The 22,866-nt window shown below is 38.2% G+C and overlaps 2 protein-coding genes across 3 annotated transcripts in view; one reads left to right on the top strand and one right to left on the bottom strand.

The window, feature by feature from the left end:
* Window positions 1-6,007, bottom strand: part of zcchc10 (zinc finger, CCHC domain containing 10) — a 21,316-nt gene extending 15,309 nt beyond the window's left edge. Inside the window, exon 1 of the mRNA XM_035666512.1 lies at window positions 5,931-6,007. The gene's annotated coding sequence lies outside the window, so the exon portion shown is untranslated. The remainder of the gene's footprint in view (window positions 1-5,930) is intronic.
* hspa4a (heat shock protein 4a) lies at window positions 5,205-20,246 on the top strand. 2 transcript variants are annotated; one of them, XM_035666509.1, is made up of 19 exons: window positions 5,206-5,566; window positions 7,742-7,799; window positions 7,956-8,096; window positions 9,220-9,342; window positions 10,268-10,367; window positions 10,651-10,784; window positions 11,257-11,501; window positions 11,823-11,899; window positions 12,379-12,530; window positions 12,756-12,862; window positions 13,394-13,527; window positions 13,800-13,984; window positions 14,584-14,667; window positions 16,744-16,899; window positions 17,459-17,584; window positions 17,725-17,832; window positions 18,250-18,369; window positions 18,618-18,779; window positions 19,213-20,246. In XM_035666509.1, exons 1-19 carry the CDS (start codon window positions 5,460-5,462, stop codon window positions 19,411-19,413), a joined length of 2,520 nt encoding a protein of 839 aa, XP_035522402.1. In that variant the 5' UTR covers window positions 5,206-5,459; the 3' UTR covers window positions 19,414-20,246. The 2 variants fall into 2 exon arrangements, with proteins under 2 accessions (XP_035522403.1, XP_035522402.1); XM_035666510.1 differs by lacking the exon at window positions 14,584-14,667 and having other exon boundaries at window positions 5,205-5,566.
* The last annotated feature ends 2,620 nt before the right edge of the window (window positions 20,247-22,866 follow it).

Here is a 22,866-nt window from a genome sequence, read left to right on the forward strand (position 1 = left end):
CATGGCACCTGTCAGTGGGTGGGATATATCAGGCAGCAAGTGAACAATTTGTCCTCAAAGTTAGTGTGTTTTACATGATATACAGAAAACACAAACAACATTTATTAATTTTATTTGTTACACCTATGGTTGACCATTCAAAAGGTCCAGCGTGCCTCTGGGGATCGTGTTACTGATCCATCAGGCATCAGCAACAACCAGTGTAATTAAAGAATCTTGGCCTCCTCATTAAGGGTGCAGTTTCACAAGACAGGATACTAGTGACTGAATTACAACAATGAAACCTTCCTCCAGTATGTCAACCTTGCAACTAAAAATATTGTATGCTGCTCTTGAAAAAAACATTCCACACTTAATCACGTTCCATATTTCTATTGTAATCTAGGGCCATTTTCTCGTTAACAAGCTACTTAAAAGGAAACTGGACAAGTCCCCTGCACTGCACATTAAAAAGGTAGAAAGTATATTTCTTTTTTCTATTCGTACTGTCATTGATGATGCACGCTGAGATAGGACTGTTTTCCCAATCCAATTATGAGGTAATGAGTTCAACAAGATAGGGTCAGGTGGATTGGGGCTGTCTAGGGAAAAGGCCTAATTACTCTTACTGGTAATTGTGCTGGAGTATTATTATGATCTACTGTGGTTGATTGCTCAATACCTTATAGGTGTAGTGTGTAGTTATGTTTTTAAAATGCCAGATTTGTCCTGCAGCTTGTGCAAGCTGTAGAGTAACTTACACTCCTGGTTGCTGGTTGGGCACAATTTTCTTTTTCAAGACAGGGTTGGTTTCAATTTGTATCTAATTTGGTGAGTGTTGACTAACTGTTGACCACTGTTTTCACACAGTCTTTGTACGTCAGTTTCTGTTGATGAGATTTTTGTAAATGGTAAATGGTCCTGTATAGCGCCTTTCTAGTCTTCCGACCACTCAAATCGCTTTTACACTACACGCCACATTCGCCCTTTCACACACATTCACTTAGAAACTACAACAACAGAAACTAACACATTCACACACCAATGCACAGCATCGGGAGCAATTTGGGGTTCGACACGTGGCAGGAGGAGCCAGGGATCGAACCAACAACCTTCCGATTACTGACCCACTCTGCGTCTGCACCACAGCCGCCCAACAGTACTGCAGTGATTCCCAAGGAGGGGTATTTGTACCCCAGGGGACACTTCTGCTGTTGCCAGGTGTATGTGTACAGATTGTAGAGTAGCTCAACTAATTTGAAAAAATGGAATTAATGATTTGATTGACAAAAACCCATCCACAGACATATTGAGTCAGCTATAACAATTAATTTACTGTAGGTGTTATTGCTATTAACACCTTATGGATAAATGGTTGGAATATCCAGTTTTGTCACTCCATGTGGTTGTAGTACAAATGCAAATTAAACACTGACAGTTCAACTGTATGAAAATACTGTATTGTTCACTATTATGTATGTGTATGTATTTTTTTGCTATTAAAAGTTAAAGGTCCAGTGTGTAGGATTTAATTTTTTATTTATTATTATTATTATTATTATTATTTTTTATTTAAAAGCCGATTGCAACTTACTCGTTTCACCCTCCCTATCCGGCCGCAAGGGAAAAATTAGGGTGACCATGAAACGTGCAAAAAAAATGTGCTCCTATTAGAAGGTGTATGAGCGGAGTGCCTGGATAGCTCACCTGGCAGAGCTGGCACTGCAGCAGCCATGGGCTTGACTCTAAACTGTGGCCCTTTTCTGTGTATCACACCCTCTCTCTCCCCCTTTTCTGTCAATCTACAGCTTTCACTATCCATTAAAAAGGCAATAAAAGCCCCAAAAATATATAACAAAAAAGAAGAAGAAGGGGTGTGAGCTCCCATGAAAGCAGTAACATCATACATCTGTGGGGGTCTATAACAAATTACCACAAGCATTATTTTAATGACAAATAATGCATTTTTCAATGAGTATTATATTTCTCTTTTCTGTTTCCTCTCACTAGTGGAATTAATGCAACTATAACTACTGGCACCACTCCATACTGTGATCCCTGCTGGACTTGAACTGGCAACTCTCCTCACAGAAAGTGCACCCGTTAGGTTATTCAGGTTATTATATATTTATCTCTGCTCCTAATGTTGCTTATTTTAGAGACCCCACAAAGCTCAGATTATAACGCGAACCCTTGGCACAAGAAAGGCTGGGAACCACTGTTGTACTGGTTCACTTGAAGCTCAAGCAAGCTATGACTGAGACTGACTTTATACCAGAAAAATAATCCATTCACTGATTTTTATCTATTTCTTTAGCACAGTGAATTAGTATGAATACACTGAGTTTATTAGGTACACCTAGCATAAACTAACGTCAGAAGACTTTAAATAATAATGAAGGAGCAGTGTGTGTAAAATTACGCATGGCTTTAGAGATGTCCGAATGTACATTTTGACAAACCGGTTCTGCTGAGCAGGTGTACATGCTATGTTGAAAACATGGAGGGCAGTTTTGCCTTTGCAGTCTGCACGTACGGAAGCATATTGCATTCACTTGAAAATTTATTTTTTGGTTTGTTTTTCTGAGTAATTATTTCTGTTTTTCTGAGTAATTTATTTTTGTCTGTTTTTCTGAGTAATTTATTTTTCAGTTTTTGATATTGTATTTTGGTTTGTTTTTCTGATAATTTTTTTTAATGCTCTTTTCTGAGTAAATTTATTTTGGGTTTGTTTTCGTAGTAATGCTCTCATTCTGTTTATTCAGCAGTAGTCATTATTTTTATGGTTGCTTTTGTCGGATATTTTTTTCTGATTTTTGATATTATTTTCTTCTCTTCATGGTTTTTCTGAGTTTAAAAGAGCATTTGAAACAAAATTAGAGCATTCATCTCTTTATTGAGAGCTCGATTTAACGGAAACAAGCATGACCGGCTTGTTTAGCTTACATCAAGTTTTACTAGTATGATCTGGGTTAAGACACTTGGGAATATCCTTGTCATATAGATGGTATTATCATTAGTTTGTCGACTCTACGCAGGCACCTGAGGACTTTGCGGTTGTTCAGAAGGAAAGCCCATTCAGATAGTTGAAGATGGGGCATGTATGTGCGGGCAGGAGTCACCATAGGTCCATGGGAGTCACTTGCAGGTTGGAGGTTCTCGCGGGAGTTCGAAGTATCTCGATAATTCAGAAAAAAAATTACTCAGAAAAACAGAAAAAAATATAAAAAACAAAAAAACAAAATAAAAAATATTTTTTTATGATATAAATTAAGTTGTTTTTTTTCAAGTGAATGCAATACGCTTCCGTAATTCTGTATTTAATTTTAATAGTTTTATTGTATGACGACAGGAGACCCATCAATCCATATGTACCAAAACAAATGCAAGCTTGTGTGTTGATTCAATTCTATATAACTTTTCCACGTCAACATATATGTATGTATATATATACTGAAATACATTATATCCAAATGTATTAATGTGTTTATTTTGACAAACTCTTTAACATTTAGAGTAAAAATAGAGTATAAGTGTAAAGAGTATATACCTTTGTATATGATGCACAATACTACAACTACAATGCTGTCACAATGGTAGTATTAATAACAGAACTGCACTGGGTTGCATGCCAGTGTACAGGAGTTTACATTTCACTGACAGTACATCAACCACACACCAGTCTAATGAGATTTACCCATTTCATCCACATATTGACCACATTCAGTTTGGGAGAACCTTTAGAGATTAGGGCAGCCTATTTATTAACCCACAATCCTCAGCGTTAACTGGATATGTCAAGGAAGTCGACACACTTTGTATTCTTTGTCCTAGTTAGATTTGATTAAGCTGTTGTCCTTACAAATAATGCAAAACCGACAAGTCAATGAAGCAGCTATAACAGTTGTAAATCCCCATATTCTTTCTATTATATATTTACATTACATTACATAAAATTGATATAGTTTATAAGAAAAAAAATAAAGATGGTGTTTTCAAATAATCCCTGTAATTTACATAGTTTAAATAATTATTGTCTTTTTGTTTTGGACTTTATTCCCATAGCTATCTGATACTGTGCAAACAGTTGCTGAGCTTGAGCATTTGGCTATCTGTGTCACCATCACAGTGCACCCTCCCACCATTCAACTGTCATCACACCCACCCATATTTACTTTTTGTCAGAGCTACGTACATGTCTCTCATTTCTATTTAATGGGCTTTTAAACAGTATTTTCATTCCACCAACAAAGCATGGTTAATTATTCTGTTCTAAAAAACGCATAAGAAGTAAGGACTTCACATTTTGGTTAATTCAAAAAGGTAAAACACACCCCAGTTCGATATCAAATGCTGCCATTTTAACACCTTAATTTAGATTTTTTTTTTTTAAATTAAATAATTTAATGATATGTTATGGCCACATTTTAGACTGATTAAGTTAAATTAATTCATTGATTTCTAATGCCATCTTTAGATATTTATATTCAATGCTTTACTATTGTGCAAATATTGATATATGTCTTTGTTTGGGATCAAATCAGCATATATTTTTTGCCACCACTTCAAGTCTCCATGCCACCCATGAATATTTCTTTAGATCTTGTTACTATGATCCTTTAACAAACTTTACAATATGTGATCTTAAATGTTTTAGTTGCATTCCCTGTTTAACTGCTTTTTTTTTTTTAAAAAGTGCCATTTTTGTGTCATAGGATATTTATAATTAATGTATTTTATTAGATTTTTACAGCTAACTCTTTGTCCATGTGCAGTTGTATTTCGTGTATATTGTTATATAAAATAATGAAAACAATTCAACTGCTACACACAATAAAGCATCATTATGACTCTTAAACAAACCCCTAGTAATAAATATATTGAAAAATCTGATGTATAGCTGTGGTTTGTTTATTTAAGCGTTTAATCTGAGTGGTCGGCTTGTAAAATATGACTTCACACTACATAACATCCTCATACAGCACAGCCTATTTTTGTTTTTCCACCAAGAGTTCACCCAAACAAATCAGTCGTTGGTTCCTTTAAGAAAGTCGGATTAAAAGCAAATCTTCAACCCACAAATCATCTCTCGATTGCCAGACATTTCAGGCAGTTCCCCCCACAGAGAAACCTCGGTTATTGGAGAACAGCGATGCACATGGTTATAGAAAGGTCCAGAGATATCTAGAACTACTTAAATCTCGCGATGCCTCCCGGCGAGAAGTCAGTCAGACCACCTTGCTGCTGCAGCCTGCCAGCACAGATCAGAGACACCGGTAAGAGCGGTGTGGATTATGACTAGAAGTAGCCCTACTTAACACAGCGCAACACTACCGCCTCACCACAGCTTTTACATCTTTTTTTTTTTGTTTTTTTTTTGTTAAAAAAAAGCCGTAGCTGCACGTTTGTGTCCACCTGTCTTTAAGTCCAGCTGTGAGCCAGACAACGTTTAAAGAAAGGAGACAGTCGTATCGCTGAAGATGTCAGTGGTGGGATTTGACTTGGGCTTTCAGAGCTGCTATGTAGCTGTAGCCCGAGCCGGAGGAATCGAGACAGTCGCTAATGAATACAGCGACCGGTGCACACCGTGAGTACCTGAAATACATGTGTAATTCATTGGATTTGTGAGGGGATAACGACGGGGACTTGGTTTTCTTCGTGGTTGTTGTGGTGGTTAGGGCACTGCACGTGAATGTAGCCTCGCTGCCTAGCTACCGTGAGCTAAAACTTGTATCCACACGCCGTTACGTTCATCAGTCCGGCTTTCGCTGTGAGTAAATCTGTGTATCTTAACGTTTCCATGGCGAACTTGGAGCTATCTAGATTTCACCCTCATCTGGCGCTGCTCATTCACCAACCGTGGATGGAGCTAGTTTAGCTAAGATGACAGGTTTTTTTTTTTTTCTATTAACGGTACTGTACGGTTTAAAAAAAAAACGGGCTTTACTCACCCGGCGAACACCAGCGGGCGGTGTTAAGTTAACCCCCCGCCCGTTCTGACTGCTGTTCATGTCTTGAAGGCGAACGCTCCGCCCAACCGGTGTGCCCCGTGCAGCGAACTGCGCGCCTTACGTTATGTTTCCTACGATGACGACAGCAGCCAATCGCTTGCTGGAATATTCTAGCAAACCTTTAGTGCCTTAAGGGGTTTAAGGATTTCCCCTTAAGATTTATATATACTCTTAAAGTTTATATTAACCGACTAATACAGAATATGTATTTCCAAAAACATGTTGTCATTAATGTCTGTTTTTATGTTGTCCAATATCAGTGGTTGTACAACCTCTAATCATGTTTAATGGAGAATTTACTTAATTCATTATGTGATGTTAAGGAGGTTTTGTTAATGGCTTAATGAAGAGGATTGGTTAATACATTTATATTATGTGTTTATAAAATATTCCTTTTTAAGAAATGTCTCATTGGATACTTTTGTCCTGGATTTTTGTTTTGTTTGTGATGTTTGTTTGTCGCCTTGCAGGTTTTTGAGGAATAAGAAAATCTATTAAATTCATTCAGACTTTTATATTAAAGTATTCAATTCCTTGTTCTAGAGTAATATTGTTTAAACTGGGTTACAGTAAATTAGTGTATCACGAGGGTGATTAGGGAGAAAAGAAAAAGTCTGAATACTATTTGAGGCACTTTGCACACCAAAAAATAAATTTTCCAGTACTTATCTAATACATTAAATATAGTTAAATCTGAATTGAAATTGTATCATGTTTGTCGTCTGAGTTGTTTGTTGTTAAATTATTTTTGAATGTCTTTTATTTTACTGCATCTCAAATCTAACCGGATGACTTGATATCAAATAATAGAAAATAACCAACATTTAAGCCATAAAGCGTCACAGTATTTAAGGTTTTAAATCCCGTGGTTGTATAAATGAACATTATGAATCTGTTAATCAATCAAAGAATTTATTTAACTCTTTAACTTCTTCCTCTTGTTTACATGTGAAATGAACAGAAACATTACCCGAGGAAGAACCACCCTGTTAGTTGTAGTATAATTTGTTGATTTATTGGATTAGTGAAAGAACAGAAAGATATACGAGATTCTAACTTTTTAAAATGAAACAAAAGAATTAAAATAATCTACTTATGTTAACCTAAAAATAACAAACACTTGCCGATTACAGAATCAAAACCTCTCAGCTTCTCTCTCGTTCTTATCTGAGTACTTAAGGTTTGTTGGTCAAATAAAAAAAAATACTTTCTAACAACTCACTGCTCTGTTCGTGGGTCAACATGCCTGTTGAGTCCGTTCCCTCAGAGACTCGTTGCGTTGACCCCTCTTCGGCATCACCAACTGGACTTAACGTGTTGACAGCGACAGTAGCTACGACATCTGTGTCTGATAGGGATGACGATGACGGGCGTGTTTAGACCACAACCCTCTGGGATACGAGTGGACCGACCGCACCACTTCAGGCTGTGTTTACAGTACTGTGTGAATAGTGAGAGATGGGTCTTAACAAGCCGGCATGCTGCCACAATCCCTGTAAAAAGAGCTATGATCTCTTTGTACTAGCGTTGTTATTACTCATTTGGAAGATTTACCTTTTACATTAGCTACTGCTCGTAAGCAAATATCTACAGAAAGTTCGAACCCCGATCGTATTCCACATGCAAACAAATTAAAGCAGGCATGAGACCATGTAATACCTTCACTGACAGGTAAATCTGTGTTTCTGAGACTGCGTGCTCATAATAACGTATCAGATTGTACCTTAATACTTTCTTTTCTTTCCTTCCAGATCATTTGTATCATTTGGACCGCGAAATCGATCTATAGGAGCAGCTGCGAAGAGCCAGGTAAAATGAATTCAGTCCCCCTGTTAACATCCTTGTAATTAGATGCAAAACATGGAAAATGCCTCACAGTTAATCTCATTAATTATCATTAAACTCATTATTGTAACTTCATTTTCTTCTTGTTTTCTCCTCTTCTGCCTCTTTCCTCCCGTCCAGGTGGTGACCAACTGTCAGAACACAGTACAGGGCTTCAAGCGATTTCATGGCCGGGCTTTCGCGGACCCCTTCATCCAGTCAGTCAAGTCCAACTTGGTGTATGATCTGGCACAGATGCCCTCCGGATCCACTGGTATAAAAGTAAGATCAAGGATATTATGGTGCCTCTGCTGTATTAGAGATTACGCCGGTGTACATTCGTATGTTTTTATTACTGTATAATCACCTGAAAATAAGAATAATGTCGTTCTTGTGACCTTAGAAAGGCAGCAGGTCGTCTTCCAAGGAGGCCACCATGTAGAACCACCCTGTTTCTACAGTAGATAGGCTCCTTTTGCATTTTTTCGCAGCCACTGTAGTTTCTCCTACCTGGTTGGAAAGCTGAGCCGCATTCAAATGGTTGCAATCTGCGACTTCACCGCTAGATGCCACTACATCCTACGCACTCATTTTTTAACAAAATGTCCCAGTAAGGCTTGAGTTAGCACACTCAACAACTGAGCTGCTTTTGTCAGCAGTATTGTACGCTGAACTAGGGCACTGAAGAATAAAAAGGGAGAGCCATAAGAAATTTAACAGAGAGAAAGCACAGTAAACACAACAGTTCATTCCTGACTATATTGCTCCCCCTCTCTCTTACGTACTGTGCTCCAAGAAGTGCCTCATGTAATGCTTTTTTCTCTTTCTCTATCGGCTCTTCTAGGTTATCTTTCAACTCTTAAGCTGCTATATGTACATAACATTAATCTGTGGTAGGAAATTATTGTTTCTCAGGGTCTTTAAAACAATCAGCTGAATGCCTAACTATGAAAACTAGTGAATGTAAGAGTTAAAAATTGCCCAGAATTTTTGCAAGTACACAAATGACAGTGCCTGTCTTGCACAAACACATAACCTGGCATGATTTTGTGTCCCTGTGGAGATAATTAATGTGAGTCCTCAGGACAAATGAGAGCAGAATAAATTCAAGAAGAACACATTTAAGAAGACTGCATCAACCTGTTTTAGCTTGCAAAGTCACTCATTTCTGAGAGTTTTCAGATTGCATATTTACATATTTTGTAACATAATTTGCTTGTACATTATTATTAGGTTCCTTGGCTTTTGCGTGGGCCTGTTTTTTATAAGCTTCCAGTCTGTTAAAAAGCCTTCAATGAAACTGTGGTGGCTTTTGTTCATTATTAATGAAAAACATTTCTTATTCATGGCTGTTTAAACGACTTGCCTGAGAAGTGAACATCTTCCCAATTCTCGTCAACTCTAGGTGATGTATATGGAGGAGGAGAAAGTGTTCAGCATTGAGCAGGTCACTGGCATGCTGCTGACCAAACTGAAGGAGACTGCTGAAAGTGCACTGAAGAAACCAGTTGCAGACTGTGTCATCTCGGTAAGCATCTCTGCACAGATTTTCACGGCTTCAGCAGGGTGTCTGAAAATCTATAAAACCTCCCAAATAGATTTGTCAGTGCAGTGCATTTGTTTTCTGCTGATCAGGCTTAATTTTGTAGACATATATCTTATAAAATTGTCTTTAAAGGTTTAAGGAGGTGTTAATTTACTTGTTGGATCCACGCACGCAGCTTATTTAAAGATGTGGCACTGCACTGACAAGGCTTCAAGAGACGTGTGACTCAGTTTACTCCCTGTACTTAAATGGAATAATACATTGCATTTACATCCTGCTATTTTGACTGGCAGCTATTAAAGTCATCCTCTTGCATTTTCAAGTAGTTTGAGTTATAAAAATGTCTATTGAAAGCTGCCTCCCAAGGTGTATAAATGTATTACCACCTGTTCATGTGACATTTTGTGCTCTAAGCACTTCACCAGATGTCTTGTCTGAAAGCTTTATTTCCTCCCTTGCACCTTGTTGGTGACGAGTGGGATGTGTGTGTGTTTCGTGCTGTGCTCAGTATATGAATTCACCAGCAGCATCTGTTATGTAATATTACAGATCTCACACAGAGAGGCTGTTACTTTCACTTGTCCAAAATCTGCACTTTGCATCAGCCATAGAGATGGATAACTTGTTATTATTACTGTGGCCAGTAGCTAAATTTAGCCCGTGAGCTTTTCCACCTGGAGATGTTTTGTTTTGGCTCCCGGAGTAACTAACATGGTAACGTTATCCAGACATCTTGTGATGCAGGCGATTGATTTTGGACATCTTTGGCGTCATTACATCAGTATTACCTGGCAGTACCATGCGTATCTTTTTTTTTTAATATATATTGGTGGATCCAGTTAAATTCCTCAATCTGAGACTGACTACACTTCTCTTTGTTAACACTGCATTGTTGTTCCTTTCCCAGGTCCCGAGCTATTTCACTGATGGAGAGAGAAGGTCTGTTATGGATGCAGCTCAGATCGCAGGCCTGAACTGTTTACGACTAATGAATGAGACCACTGCAGGTACATCGAAACACAGTAAACTAGAAGGCAGCTTCTGGATCATTGTAACTAGTTATTCATAAAAGAGCATTTAGACAGTTACAACACTGACGTCCGATGACATCTAGATGCTAATTTGTGTGAGATATGTTGTTTTTTTATCTCCTGGAGCAGTCGCCTCGGTCTAGAAAGCTATGAGAAAGTGTTCAGTTCTCAACTTGTATGGAGAAATGTGGTATACTGACTAGTACACTGATGCAGTGATGGGCATAAGGTAACACCAGATTATACCTGTTGGTTGCAGTGACTCTGGCATATGGTATCTACAAGCAGGACCTGCCAGCTCCAGAAGAGAAGCCCAGAATAGTGGTGTTTGTGGACCTGGGCCACTCGGGTTACCAGGTGTCAGTTTGTGCCTTCAACAAGGGGAAGCTCAAGGTAAGCGATGAATAATTTGTGCCTGTTTTGAAAAGCAATACTGAAGGTGGGGGGAAGTTTTAGTGCAGTATATGATGACACAGCAGTATGTGCTTGTTAGTTTTACCAAAAAGTTGATATTTTTTTATTCTCATGGGCAGAATGGTAAGCAGTGCAGTCAAGGATGAAACCCGTGTTCGACATCGTGTTCAAAACATTCAGTCAGCAGAAAAGAACACGCAACAAGCAGTTTCCCATGTATATATGGGGTACCACTTAAGCAGTGTGAGAATTTAATGGAAAGATTTTCCCCTGACTAAATTCTATACCTTGATACATATTGTAGCTAACAGAGTTTCTACTTTTTTCATTTGTTATCCTCACATATACCCGTCCTAGACAAACAGATATGCGGTGATATGACAGTTATCCAGTAGTCTGAGAGTTTGGGGTCCCTTCAAATATTTACCCCCTTATCTTCCTCCGCCGTCAGATCCTGGCTACAGCGTTCGATTCGGAGCTTGGCGGGAAGGGCTTTGATGACATCCTGGTCAATCACTTCTGTGAGGAGTTTGGGAAAAAGTACAAGCTGGACGTCAAGTCCAAGCCCCGGGCCCTGGTCCGACTCTACCAGGAGTGTGAGAAGCTCAAGAAGCTGATGAGTGCCAACTCCTCCGACCTGCCTCTCAACATTGAGTGCTTCATGAATGACATTGACGTTTCTGGTAAACTTAACAGGTGAGATGCAAGATTTAATAAGTTAAAAATCATTAATGTGGGCTTAATCCATGAGTTGTTTGTGCTATTGTTGCTTTCGATGACCCAGTGAAAATAGAGCTACCTTTCTGCTCTATTTATTGTTTATGTGGAGCCTTTACAGTTTTCTTGTGCTAAGGACTCGTGTCAGAATGTTAAAGAGGACTGTTCTAGCTAAGCACAAATTAAAATTGTGTTGATATAATTAGAAATGACTTTCAGAGGTACCCAGCATCCATCTGCATGTCTTACACCGTTCTGAGTGTGTATGTCTAATAATAATCTATGACCACGTGTCCCCAGAGGTCAGTTTGAGGAGATGTGCGCGGGGCTGCTGGCCAAAGTAGAGGGTCCCCTGCGCAGCGTCATGGAACAAACCAGTGAGTACATCTGACATTAATAGCAGCCGGACTATCCCCACCAGCACGTGCACGCTCACATAGTCAAGGTTCAGTCATGTGCCTTCGCTGAGACAACCGTTCCCTCCGGACACTGGCAGCCGGCCTGCCTTCCTGTCTCCCTTTAATCATTCCTTTCTTTCTCTCTGCGTGCTCCTACTTGTCCATACTGAGAAATCACATGGCAAATAATTAACAGAAAATATATTTGGGTATACCAAAGTTGTAGTGTTATGTGTTCAGATAGAATTTTGAAGAAAAAGCATCCTTGTTATAATTGTAAAGCAACTGCACACGTGGCTTTAGCTTAAGACTGCAGTGCTGTTCACACTGCTTTTTTAGTATCAACTATATTTTTTTTTTTGTTTTTTTTATTAGAGTATTGGAAAGTGAAGCTGTGACTCTATAAACTTTAACAAGCCTGTGTTGTGTCATCCTTGTCTCCTGCTTCCCGTATCCAGAGCTGAAAAAGGAAGATATCTATGCAGTGGAGATTGTGGGTGGTGCCTCCAGAATCCCCTCCATCAAAGAGCGAATCAGCAAATTCTTCGGCAAAGAGCTGAGCACCACCCTGAATGCAGATGAGGCTGTGGCCAGAGGCTGTGCTCTGCAGGTACAGCTCACCTGTCTAACACAGCAGGAGGAATATGACACACATGCACACATACGCAATGTTTAAGTGTCACAACTTGTTTTTAATGCAGGAATTTGTGTTAAAAGATTTGAATTAGGTTTTTGTTGCTAGGTTTTATGTTGTGTACCGTTGGTCAGAATAAGAAAGCAACTTCAAGACAAAACTTGGTAACTTGTGTTTTGTATTTTTGTCCCCTTCTCCTAGTGTGCCATCTTGTCACCAGCATTCAAAGTCAGAGAGTTTTCCATTACAGATGTTGTCCCCTACTCCATCTCCCTAAAATGGAATTCCGCTGCAGAGGAGGGAGTGAGGTACAATCTCTCTTTGTCTCCTGAGAACTTTAAATAAAGAGTTTAAGGCTTGACTCACTGGGATAATTCATAACACCAGTTAATTAGAACATCATGCTTTACAAGGTTCTGCAAAGTTAATACCCTACTTTGATGTCATTATGGAAATCAATGGACTTCATTGATATCATGGGGTTTTAGCTGTCAGGAGTTATGTAAGGCCTTGCAGTATTAAAATGTCTAGTTTCCATTACCACATTAGTTTAATGTTGCACTATCTGTGTTATTATATATTATGTCTGTTATACTATAGCTCTCACACAAACCACTCAGACAGAACAACAACAGCTCAATATTAAACCTTCCCAAAGCCTGCAGTTAAGACGAGGTTAGAAGTCTGCAGACTTTTAAAGACCACTCTTTTGTCCGCTAGTTGCATTCACATTTTACTAAATTATATCTGAATCCCGACTAGTTTTAAGATGTGTAAAATCTGTGCAACTGATGACAATTTCCACATCACTATGAAACCCTTCTGTTGTGTTTTTACAGTGATTGTGAGGTTTTCCCAAAGAACCACGCAGCTCCCTTCTCCAAAGTTTTGACCTTCTTCCGGAAAGAGCCCTTCACCCTTGAAGCTTACTACAACAACCCCAAGGAGCTGCCCTACCCCAACTGCTCTTTAGGTACTGCAAACTCACATTTAATTACTTGTAAGAGATAAGTGGACAATAATAAGTATGGGCAGTATGGAATAACACATTTGTTTTGATTTTTTTTTTTTAAAAAGGTTATACTAAATTTTAGTCACAAGATGTTTGATATCATGTTGTGATTCAATTAGCCTCCTTAACTTATTGACTACTTTAATTTTAATGTGTTGGATTTGCACACCCTTCCTTATGGATTTAAGAAGATCATTACTCTAACCTTTGACTCTTTCTTCCGGACCCCACAGGCCAGTTCCTGATCAAGAATGTGGTTCCTCAGGCGTCCGGAGAGAGTGCAAAGGTCAAGGTGAAAGTTCGGGTCAACGTCCACGGCGTGTTCAGTGTATCGAACGCATCGCTAGTAGAGGTCCTGAAAACGGCTGAGGAAGAGGAGCCAATGGAGACAGAACAGACAGCAAAGGAGGAGGAGGAGGTGTGTACCGTGTGTACTGTATTTGCACAGGGAAGAAAGAGAGTAATGGCATGGGGTGTGTGAGAGTGAGAGTGAGTGAGATACTCCTGGTTTGTTGTATGTTTGCTTTGTTTCACTTGAAAAATCACGGTTTGACCACACCTTGGATTTTAGTAGTTCATGTCAACACTCTGGAATTTAGATGTCATGCCTTAACAAGCTTAATACAGCTTCAGCGTGTTGCCTTTATTTCTCTCTAATACCTCTTTGTAATTAGTTTGGTCTTTTTATTGGGTTGTTAGTCACAATCTGGACTTCAGAGCCAACAGTTGGACTGCATATGCATTCATTTTGGCCTTTTCCCCAAAGTAATGTGTCATAATTGTGGAGATGTCGCAGACAATCATCAACACCTAGGCAATCAATCCTATCAAACACAAAACCTCTGAAACAATTCAGGCAATATCAGTGTTTCAACCAAATTCGTGTTTGGTTTGTGTCTCCAGGTGTTTTGCTCATGTTGATATTGTCTGGACCCAGAGTTTGTATAAAATCAGCCACAAAATCTCATAAGTTAATATCCTATGTACTATGTCTTTTCTTTTGTAACTTTGTCTCAGAACAAAATGCAGGTGGGCCAGGAGGATCAGAAACTCCAGACTGGAGACAACGGAGACAAGAAATCAGAGGCCGAAGAGATGGAGGTAACCTTGTGCTGGGCGATAAGGCATTTACCATAATCATACTATATATGGCAGAATTGCACTGCTATCTACAAGCACTGGATGAGTGGCAACCCAAAAAGGCTGTCAAATATGAAAAGCCATGTCCATGTGGGGGAATGAGACTACATCAGTTCCAGTTTTACTATTGGGTGTGCAACTCTCATGCTCTCTTTTTGGGCTCAATCTGGCAAGCATGGTGAAAATCTAATTTGGGAACACATGGAACACCATTTGTGTGGTATCTGACATCCCTGACTGCCCCTTTTGTTTTCTGAAATGCCTCTGTCTTTACATTGTGTTAGGAACAACCCCATCATAACACATCTCTGAAAATGTGGTCTTAAATTAGGAATAACTATGGATGGCAAAATGGCTCCCTTCTCCCCGTCCATCATAGATGACCTTTTTTGAAAATGGCAAAGGCAGCATAAAGGCCTTTTTTTTTTATATATAAAATATTTCTTACCTTTTAAAACAACTGAGAAATACATTTAATTCACCACAATCCCTCTTTTTCCAATTCTTCCAGTAGTTGTATTAAAGCTAACGCCTTCCTTTCCCAATTTGGCGGATGAATCACCCATGGAATCTCTGTTTTCATTTGAGCCTTTAAAAAGGGTTGCACAATCTTTTATTTATAATTTCTTATCTAATTTATAAAACCCATCATTGGAGATTCTAAGGTGTGTGTGGGAGGGGGGGATTTGGGTGGCTTTGACAGCGGAGTGATGGAGAAGCCTTTTCTGATAACTTCTAAATTTAGGAACTATTCATGAATTACATTAGAGCTAAGCTTTAACCCAAATGTTCTTGACTCCAAATGGTGAAAGTCACATTTATTTATTATCTTGTGTATATTTCTGTCCTCGATCTTGACTTTTTGTAACTGCCTGTTTGTTAAATATGTGTTTTTTATTATGCATTTTTGTGTGTCTGTCCTGTATGTTCCAAAAAAGCCAATATTAATATGTAAAAGAAAGTAAAAATATAAATCTAAGAATGGATTAGAATTAGTATAAATAGAATAGTATGCATTTAAACAATTCTCAAAAGTCAATTGTTTGGCAGATCTAACACAAATTATATGGCCGTGCCCTCAAGGCCTCCGGCTTAGGGCTGAAAACATTACACTGGGAGGATAACATTGACACAAAGCAAGTTATTCTAATCACCATATTTAGTTTTAGCAAACAGGCTTAACGTGATAATTAAGGCCAAAAATTGCTTGTTCTATTTTCTTTTTTTCAACCATGATAAACATTTCAGAGAAATAGCGTATGTCAGGATAATATTGCTCTGGTGTGAGATGGAAATTAACAGCTATATCGCCCAGCACTAAGGTACACCATAAAGTATACTAACTTTTATATTAACATCATGTTTTACACTCGATTAGCATGTGGAGAAGGATATTGTTCATTTTCAGGCACACACACAAAACAGAAAGAATTCTGTGTATTTAAACATATAAGGGATTTTGCATTTCAGTATAAATTCTTGGTGTAGTAACCAATGTATTTTTATTCAAGGGGCATGATTTGTTGAGTTCAAGGGGAATTTACAACAATAAACCCACAAAAAAAAACCACAAGTATCTTTTTAAGGGAACAATAACAACATAAAATGGTAGGGCTCAGGAGGTAAAACAGGTTGTAAAGTATAAATATAGCCATTTATTTATTTATTCCACATGAATCTAAAAGGCACAATAAAAGGTAGGCTATTTGGAGTCTGCATTGAATTTAATGTATTCACACACATAAAAAGCATAATAAAATCTGAAGTGACCCTGTGCGAATTTAAAGTGACTAACACACACAACAAAATTAGAAATGATTTGCTCAAACTAAAATGTGGAGTTTGAGAGATCCCACTAACCAGTGAGTTACTGAAATAAGGCTTTTATGTTGTCATTCAGATTGGCAGCAATTTTAATTTTTTTAATTTTTTTTTCACTTATAAGTATATGTGAATATGTATAATATTTATTTTTTTTCCCACAAAAGCAGCAGTATTTACGCAGACTTAAAGGATTCTCATCTGTCCTTTTTTCAGACAACGACGGACGACGCCAAGCAGGAGAAGAAGAACGACCAGCCCCCTCAGGCGAAGAAGCCCAAAGTGAAAACGAAGACAGTAGAGCTGCCCATAGAGAACAACTTGCACTGGCAGCTGTCCACTGACGTTCTAAATATGTTTGTGGAGAATGAGGTAATGCTCTAAAAATCACCAGGAATGTCTAGCATGCACTCAACAGTATGTGTGCAAGCAGCGTGCTGGTCAGACTTACTACTCCTGGTTGCATTTGCTTTTTTATTTAGAACAAAAAGGAATGGCTGTTTGCCACTTTATAATTTATGGTTGTAATATAATTTATAAGTTGTGCTTTATGACATAAAGACATACTATTCTAAAACTATTTAAAAATACAAACTTGTTCATGAAGGTTTTTCTCCTGGTGAGGGTTTTTATGCTCATTTGTTATTTTAAGATTTTAGTAGAGAGGCTTTCCCCACACTTACATTTAGATACAGCAACATGATTGTGACATTTCACCCAGGTTTTAATTGCTGTTGCTCTTGTGTTCTATATTAAATTTATTTATTTATGTATCAGGAAATGGACAATGTAGAATCAGATGTAATAACGTTCTCACTGTAAATATGATACATTGGATGTGAGCATCTACCAAATTTTATCATTACTTTTAGTGTGTGCTGCTACACAGCTGCTAACTAATCAGCTAACACCTTCTTTGTGACTCTTCCAGGGTAAGATGATCATGCAGGATAAGCTAGAAAAGGAGAGGAACGACGCGAAGAACAACGTAGAAGAGTACGTGTACGAAATGAGGGATAAACTGCACGGCGTCCTGGAGAAGTTTGTGAATGAAGCTGTGAGTATAGATTGAAAGTTAACATTAAAACATTAAACAATTTGAACCTTAAATCCCGAAATACTGCATGCATTTCATGTTTCGTTCTTTGATGTTTTTAAAAATTGTGAATTTAATCTGACTGTGTGTACAACATGCAGGACCGTGATACGTTCTCATTAAAACTGGAGGATACGGAGAACTGGCTGTATGAAGACGGAGAGGACCAACATAAACAAGTTTACGTTGACAAGCTGGCTGAATTGAAGGGGTGTAACGAGCGCCGATGTTGTGCCTGTGAACTGGAAAGCCTGTTGGAAATTTCTCGGACGTGTACTGTTTTGAGACTTGTATTAAGAGTAACCGATGATAGCGATACGTGTATGTTGAACACACTTCTTTAACAATTAGACAAACGCTAATTTGTAATGGTTTTTAACATGGAGTTAATGTTTGGATGCAATACTTGTCTACCTGCTGTATTCTGTGACTTTAATAAAAAACGGATATTCATAGTTCAATATGTAAAACAAGAGAATGACTTTATCCTCTATAATATCACTATTTTTCAGATGTTAAAGATGTTTGATTTTTGTCATTAAGTGATGAATTGGCCTTGTTTCTTCAGTGTTTTTGTCTGGCAGGATGATCGGCTGACTATACCTGACATTGTCCCTATTTTCTAGAAAATTGGCCAGCCGATTCATGAGAGATATATGGAAGCTGAGGAGAGGCCAAAAGCATTTGAGGAGTTTGGCAGACAGATCCAGCTGTACATGAAGATCATTGAAGCATACAAGGCAAAGGTAACCTGGCACAGAGAGCAAGTTGTTGACTGACAAAAGTGTTTGCTTTGTTGGTGATATATTAAAGCAGCCACTCCCCTTTTAATTTATTAATCATCTTGTAGGTCAAGTGTAAACACACTGCACATACAGAGGCACTGAGATTGTCATAAAACATATTTTAGGACCAGCTAATGTGGTTGTAGGTGATATTATGGATGAACAGTCACCAAACAGGTATCATAATTCACCTGCGCTTCTACAAACAGGAGGAGCAGTACAGTCACCTCGATGAGCTGGAGGTGACTCGGGTGGACAAGCAGGTGAACGATGCCATGGCCTGGATGAACAGCAAGATGAACCAGCAGAACAGTCAGGACCTCACTCTGGAACCAGTAGTCAAAGTTGGAGAGATTCAGGCCAAGACTAAGGTACTGAGAGTGCATTCAAGGCGCACACACACGGAAATAGGAGGATGTGAAAATGTTATGGTAGCTTGCCACCAGGGGCTGTAGATCTGTAATTAGTCTGGTTTCCTGCAGGCAAATATCTAACAGTGACACATGACTTTTGCAGGAGGTCCATGATTTAAACATTGCTTTATGTTGTCATGTTTTGACACCAAAGTGCCAGCAGTTAAACAACTGCCAGCCCCACACAAACCACTGCAATCTCTAAGGCCAGTTGCAAGTTTGTAGAAGTGTGAAATAATAAAACAAATCTTCTCTGTACAAATTGGTTGTAGATTTTTATTTAAATCTGCAACCAAATTTAATTTAAAAACTCTGATCAAGTAAGCAAAACATGATCTCTTAAAATTGTTCTACCCTTCCTCTATAACGATTGCTTTCTTTCTTTTATCAGGAGCTTTATTCAACCTGCAACCCTGTGGTTTCCAAACCCAAGCCCAAGGTGGAGCCTCCTAAGGAGGAGAAGACAGAGAATGGGCCAGTCAATGGGCAGGAGGGAACAGAGAGCCAGCCATGCAACCCAGATAAAGCCACATCCGCGGGCACGGAAAAGGGAACGGCGGAGAACAAGCTCCCTGAAATGGACATTGACTAACTGTTGCAGCTGCCACCCCTGAGTTTCACCTCCGTTTGTCCTGCTACTCGCCCCCAAATTCTGTCGTTCTTCTGAGATTGTTATTGATGGCACAGTAGCCTCTCTTAAAGACACAGACAGCAGCATCCTTAATCTATTCACGGAGCCTCCTCGGCATGTCATTTCTCATTTTCTCTGATGAATACACAAATATTGCATAATATTAATATTGAATGGACTACTTTATGACATTAAAGTTGTGGGCGTGGGATGGAAACTGCTTTCTCTCTGTTGCTTTGATGGCTATTACGTTAAAGATTGTTCCGTTCAGTATCTCCTGAGCACATTTAGGCTGAGAATGTCAGATTTGAAGAATTGTAAGTAAAGTGGCTGTGCAGAAGAAAACTAGTAATACTCCCAGGATTCATGAAAATGTATAATATTGCAGTATGTCTAAATAAGGTATAGATGCAGTGGCACATGTAAACGAACATGGATTGTTCCAAGTTGTACATGACAAATAGTGCATTTTTTTCCACTACAAATAATTGTAACTGCTGGATTATAATGTTTTAAGTTTAAAAAGGACCGAAAGAGTTTTTGTTGAGTTTACTTGTACTGTATGTTGAAAATAGATGCTACAAGTTACTGTCATGCAGGATTTCATTGTTTGGCTTTTTTCTCATTCAAAAGAAACGGCCCATCAGTTGTTCTCTGGTAGCCTTGTATTGTTTTTGGGGTTTTTTTTCTACTTAACAGTGTGACTGCTGGTCCAACAAATCACCTTCTGGGTGCTGCTGTTGTCGCCACATCACCAAAAAAAGCAAAAATAAATCTTGACAAAAAAAAAAAAACGTGATGTGAGAAATAGCTTTTTGCCAAATAATATTGTTGTTGAACACAGTGGCTATCTTCCCTATCTCAAGATGAATGGAGGCTTCAGTTTATTTTTGGTCGTGAAAACCCTACGAAATCCTGTAACCCTGTTAACTGTTGACATTTGCTTAAGTGCCTTTCATTAGTTGTCATAATAGGATCTCCTCCTTGTGACAGCTGTTAGTGACAGTGTAGATACGCTAGCTATAAAATAGTACTTGTTATGTGTGTCGGGTCCTTGCTTTACCCTAGTTGGTAAAGTTGACCAGGGGGACATTTCATTGCAATTTTCACATGCGCTTAGGTCGATTAATCAATCACCGGACAGGCAATTATAAAAATATACTGGTTCCAATGTCTCAAATGTGACTATTTGAGGGTTTTCATGGTCTTTTATGATAGTTAACATTATTGAATTTTCGACTGATTGTTAGTTGCTTCTCCAGAAACGTATTTGGAGCTCATGCATTCCAAGTATTCAAGAAGGATTATTCCTATTATTATAATTATTATTATTATTAATACTGCCAGGAAAACATTTTGGTCTACTCAACCCCAGTCCTTAACCGGCTAACCTGTGAGTGGTTTTGTGAAATTTGTAAAACAATTTGTCCACTTCTCTTACAATGCAAACTCTTATAAATACGAGCACAATTTTTTTTTTTGTAAACAAATCTTAACGGATGTGTTGCTATTGGTGTAGTTTGAAAGAGATCGTGCTACAACTGTTGGATAAGGAAAGGAACAGTACAATCAAGTTTTGTCTGGACAGGAGATAAAGCATCAAGAGATCTGGAGCAGTGTTGGCCAAAAAATGCTATTTATTACCAATTACTCTTTTCAAAAGTAATATTTTTTTCTTTACTTATTACTCCTTGCTAACAGTAATTAGTTACACTATAAGCTATATTTCTTTTACTGCAACTCCCCTCAAAATTGGTAATTGCCCCTTCTCCCCAAAAGTCAGAGTTTAAAAGATTAAAATCCAGTTTGGTTTGTTAAAATCAAGGTAAAGGGAAATATTTACAGCTGGTCAACATCTTCCAAGCTAGTTTCCTCCACAATTACAAAAATAAATCCAAGAATGAGATGGTAGATTGTTGGATTTCAGATTAGTAGGGAGGTGCCAACAAAAGTAATGTTATAACTAATTGTTTTTTGAGACGTAACTAATATTATTGCTGAAATGTATTAGTAATTAGTTACTCTACTAGTTAGTGGGGAAAGTGTAATATTATTACTAGCAATGAGTTACTGCACTGATCCGGAGTGAGTTCTGCCCCACTGTGATGTGACCTACAACCTCTGTGTGGGTACTAGAGCCACAGGTGGTAGATTTAGCGTCACTTCTAATTAAGGCAAGAAAGGAAAGTTTGGATTTAATAAATTAGTTAGTATAGTTATACAGAAAGTAAAAGCACAGTACGTACAGGTGAAAATCAAAAGATCCAATAATGGACAACATTGATTCTGCAGTTGCAGTTTCTAGGCACAGAGTTGCAATACGCAAACAGACATCAAACTTAAGTGTATAAATGAATGTGTTGTTAATACTTTGGATGGTTTTAGAAAAGGCTGAGCAAACCAAACCTAACAGAGCTCCCATCACAGTGACCAGTAAAAGAGCTTCTATTTGAAATAGTGGAAATACACTCACAATTAATTAAAGGTCCCATATTTTATACTTTTTTTGGTGTTTTATTTGAAATGTTTATATCCAAAAGAAGATATATTTGTGGGTTTAAGTACCAAAAACCCATCTCAGTATAGTTTTATATGTCCTCTCTCACGCTGCTCTCTGGAGCTTCAGCAAGAACAGGGCGTTTTGTGTTGTGTTTCATCTCAGTAATAATAAAAAGCCTGCCTTGTGATTGACTGACTGCGTTGTCTGAGTAACCACAGGTAAAGGAATGTGGCCCGCCCAGATGCTGGGAGCATGGTTGTTGGTGGCAGGGACTGTAGATGTCACGGAGGTCCTGGCGGCTCGTTTAAAGGGAGAGTTTCTAAATATATGGGTTGTGTGCATTTCACAGTATTTATATAGCTCCTAGACATGCTTTATAATTAAAAAAAGACATGGAAATCTCACTTTCTATCATATGGTAAACAAAAAGGATGTTCCTGCACACGTGCAGTATGGGTAATGAGAGAGTGGACAAACTAACCAAAGAAGCTGTTAAAAAAGTAAACAGAGCATTAAACTAAAGACAATTATAAGCAATATAAAATAGAGTGGGAATTGATAGAAACAGGGGAGGAAGATTGAAAAGAGGAGGTAGTAATGACCTGACTAAGAATAGGACACAGTAACCTGAATGAACTCTTTATATATCTAACACAATATATAAAGAAATAGAAAATGTATATATAGGTATATACAGATAAGTAAAAATAAAAAATAGAAATATAGTAAGACCTAAGTATGTATATAATACAATATATACAAAAGTAAATGTATGCCACAGTATGTGACTGAAAGAGATTAAATGAGTAATAGTAGTGAGCTTTAAAGAGTTATACATTATTACAAAGAATGACGGAATAAGTAAGATAGATAGATATTCCTGTATTTGTACCACAATGGGGAAATTCCAATGT

This window comes from Morone saxatilis, unplaced genomic scaffold (genome assembly GCF_004916995.1).
Source record: "Morone saxatilis isolate NCDOM2014 unplaced genomic scaffold, NCSU_SB_2.0 Contig20, whole genome shotgun sequence".
In the NCBI taxonomy this organism is placed as follows: domain Eukaryota; kingdom Metazoa; phylum Chordata; class Actinopteri; family Moronidae; genus Morone; species Morone saxatilis.

Coding starts and splice junctions, on each gene's coding strand:
- hspa4a (XM_035666509.1), top strand. CDS start 5,460: ATGTCAGTGGTGGGATTTGACTTGGGCTTTCAGAGCTGCTATGTAGCT. Junction 10,785..11,256: donor TCAACAAGGGGAAGCTCAAG/GTAAGCGATGAA, acceptor CTCCGCCGTCAG/ATCCTGGCTACAGCGTTCGA. Junction 13,528..13,799: donor CTACCCCAACTGCTCTTTAG/GTACTGCAAACT, acceptor CGGACCCCACAG/GCCAGTTCCTGATCAAGAAT.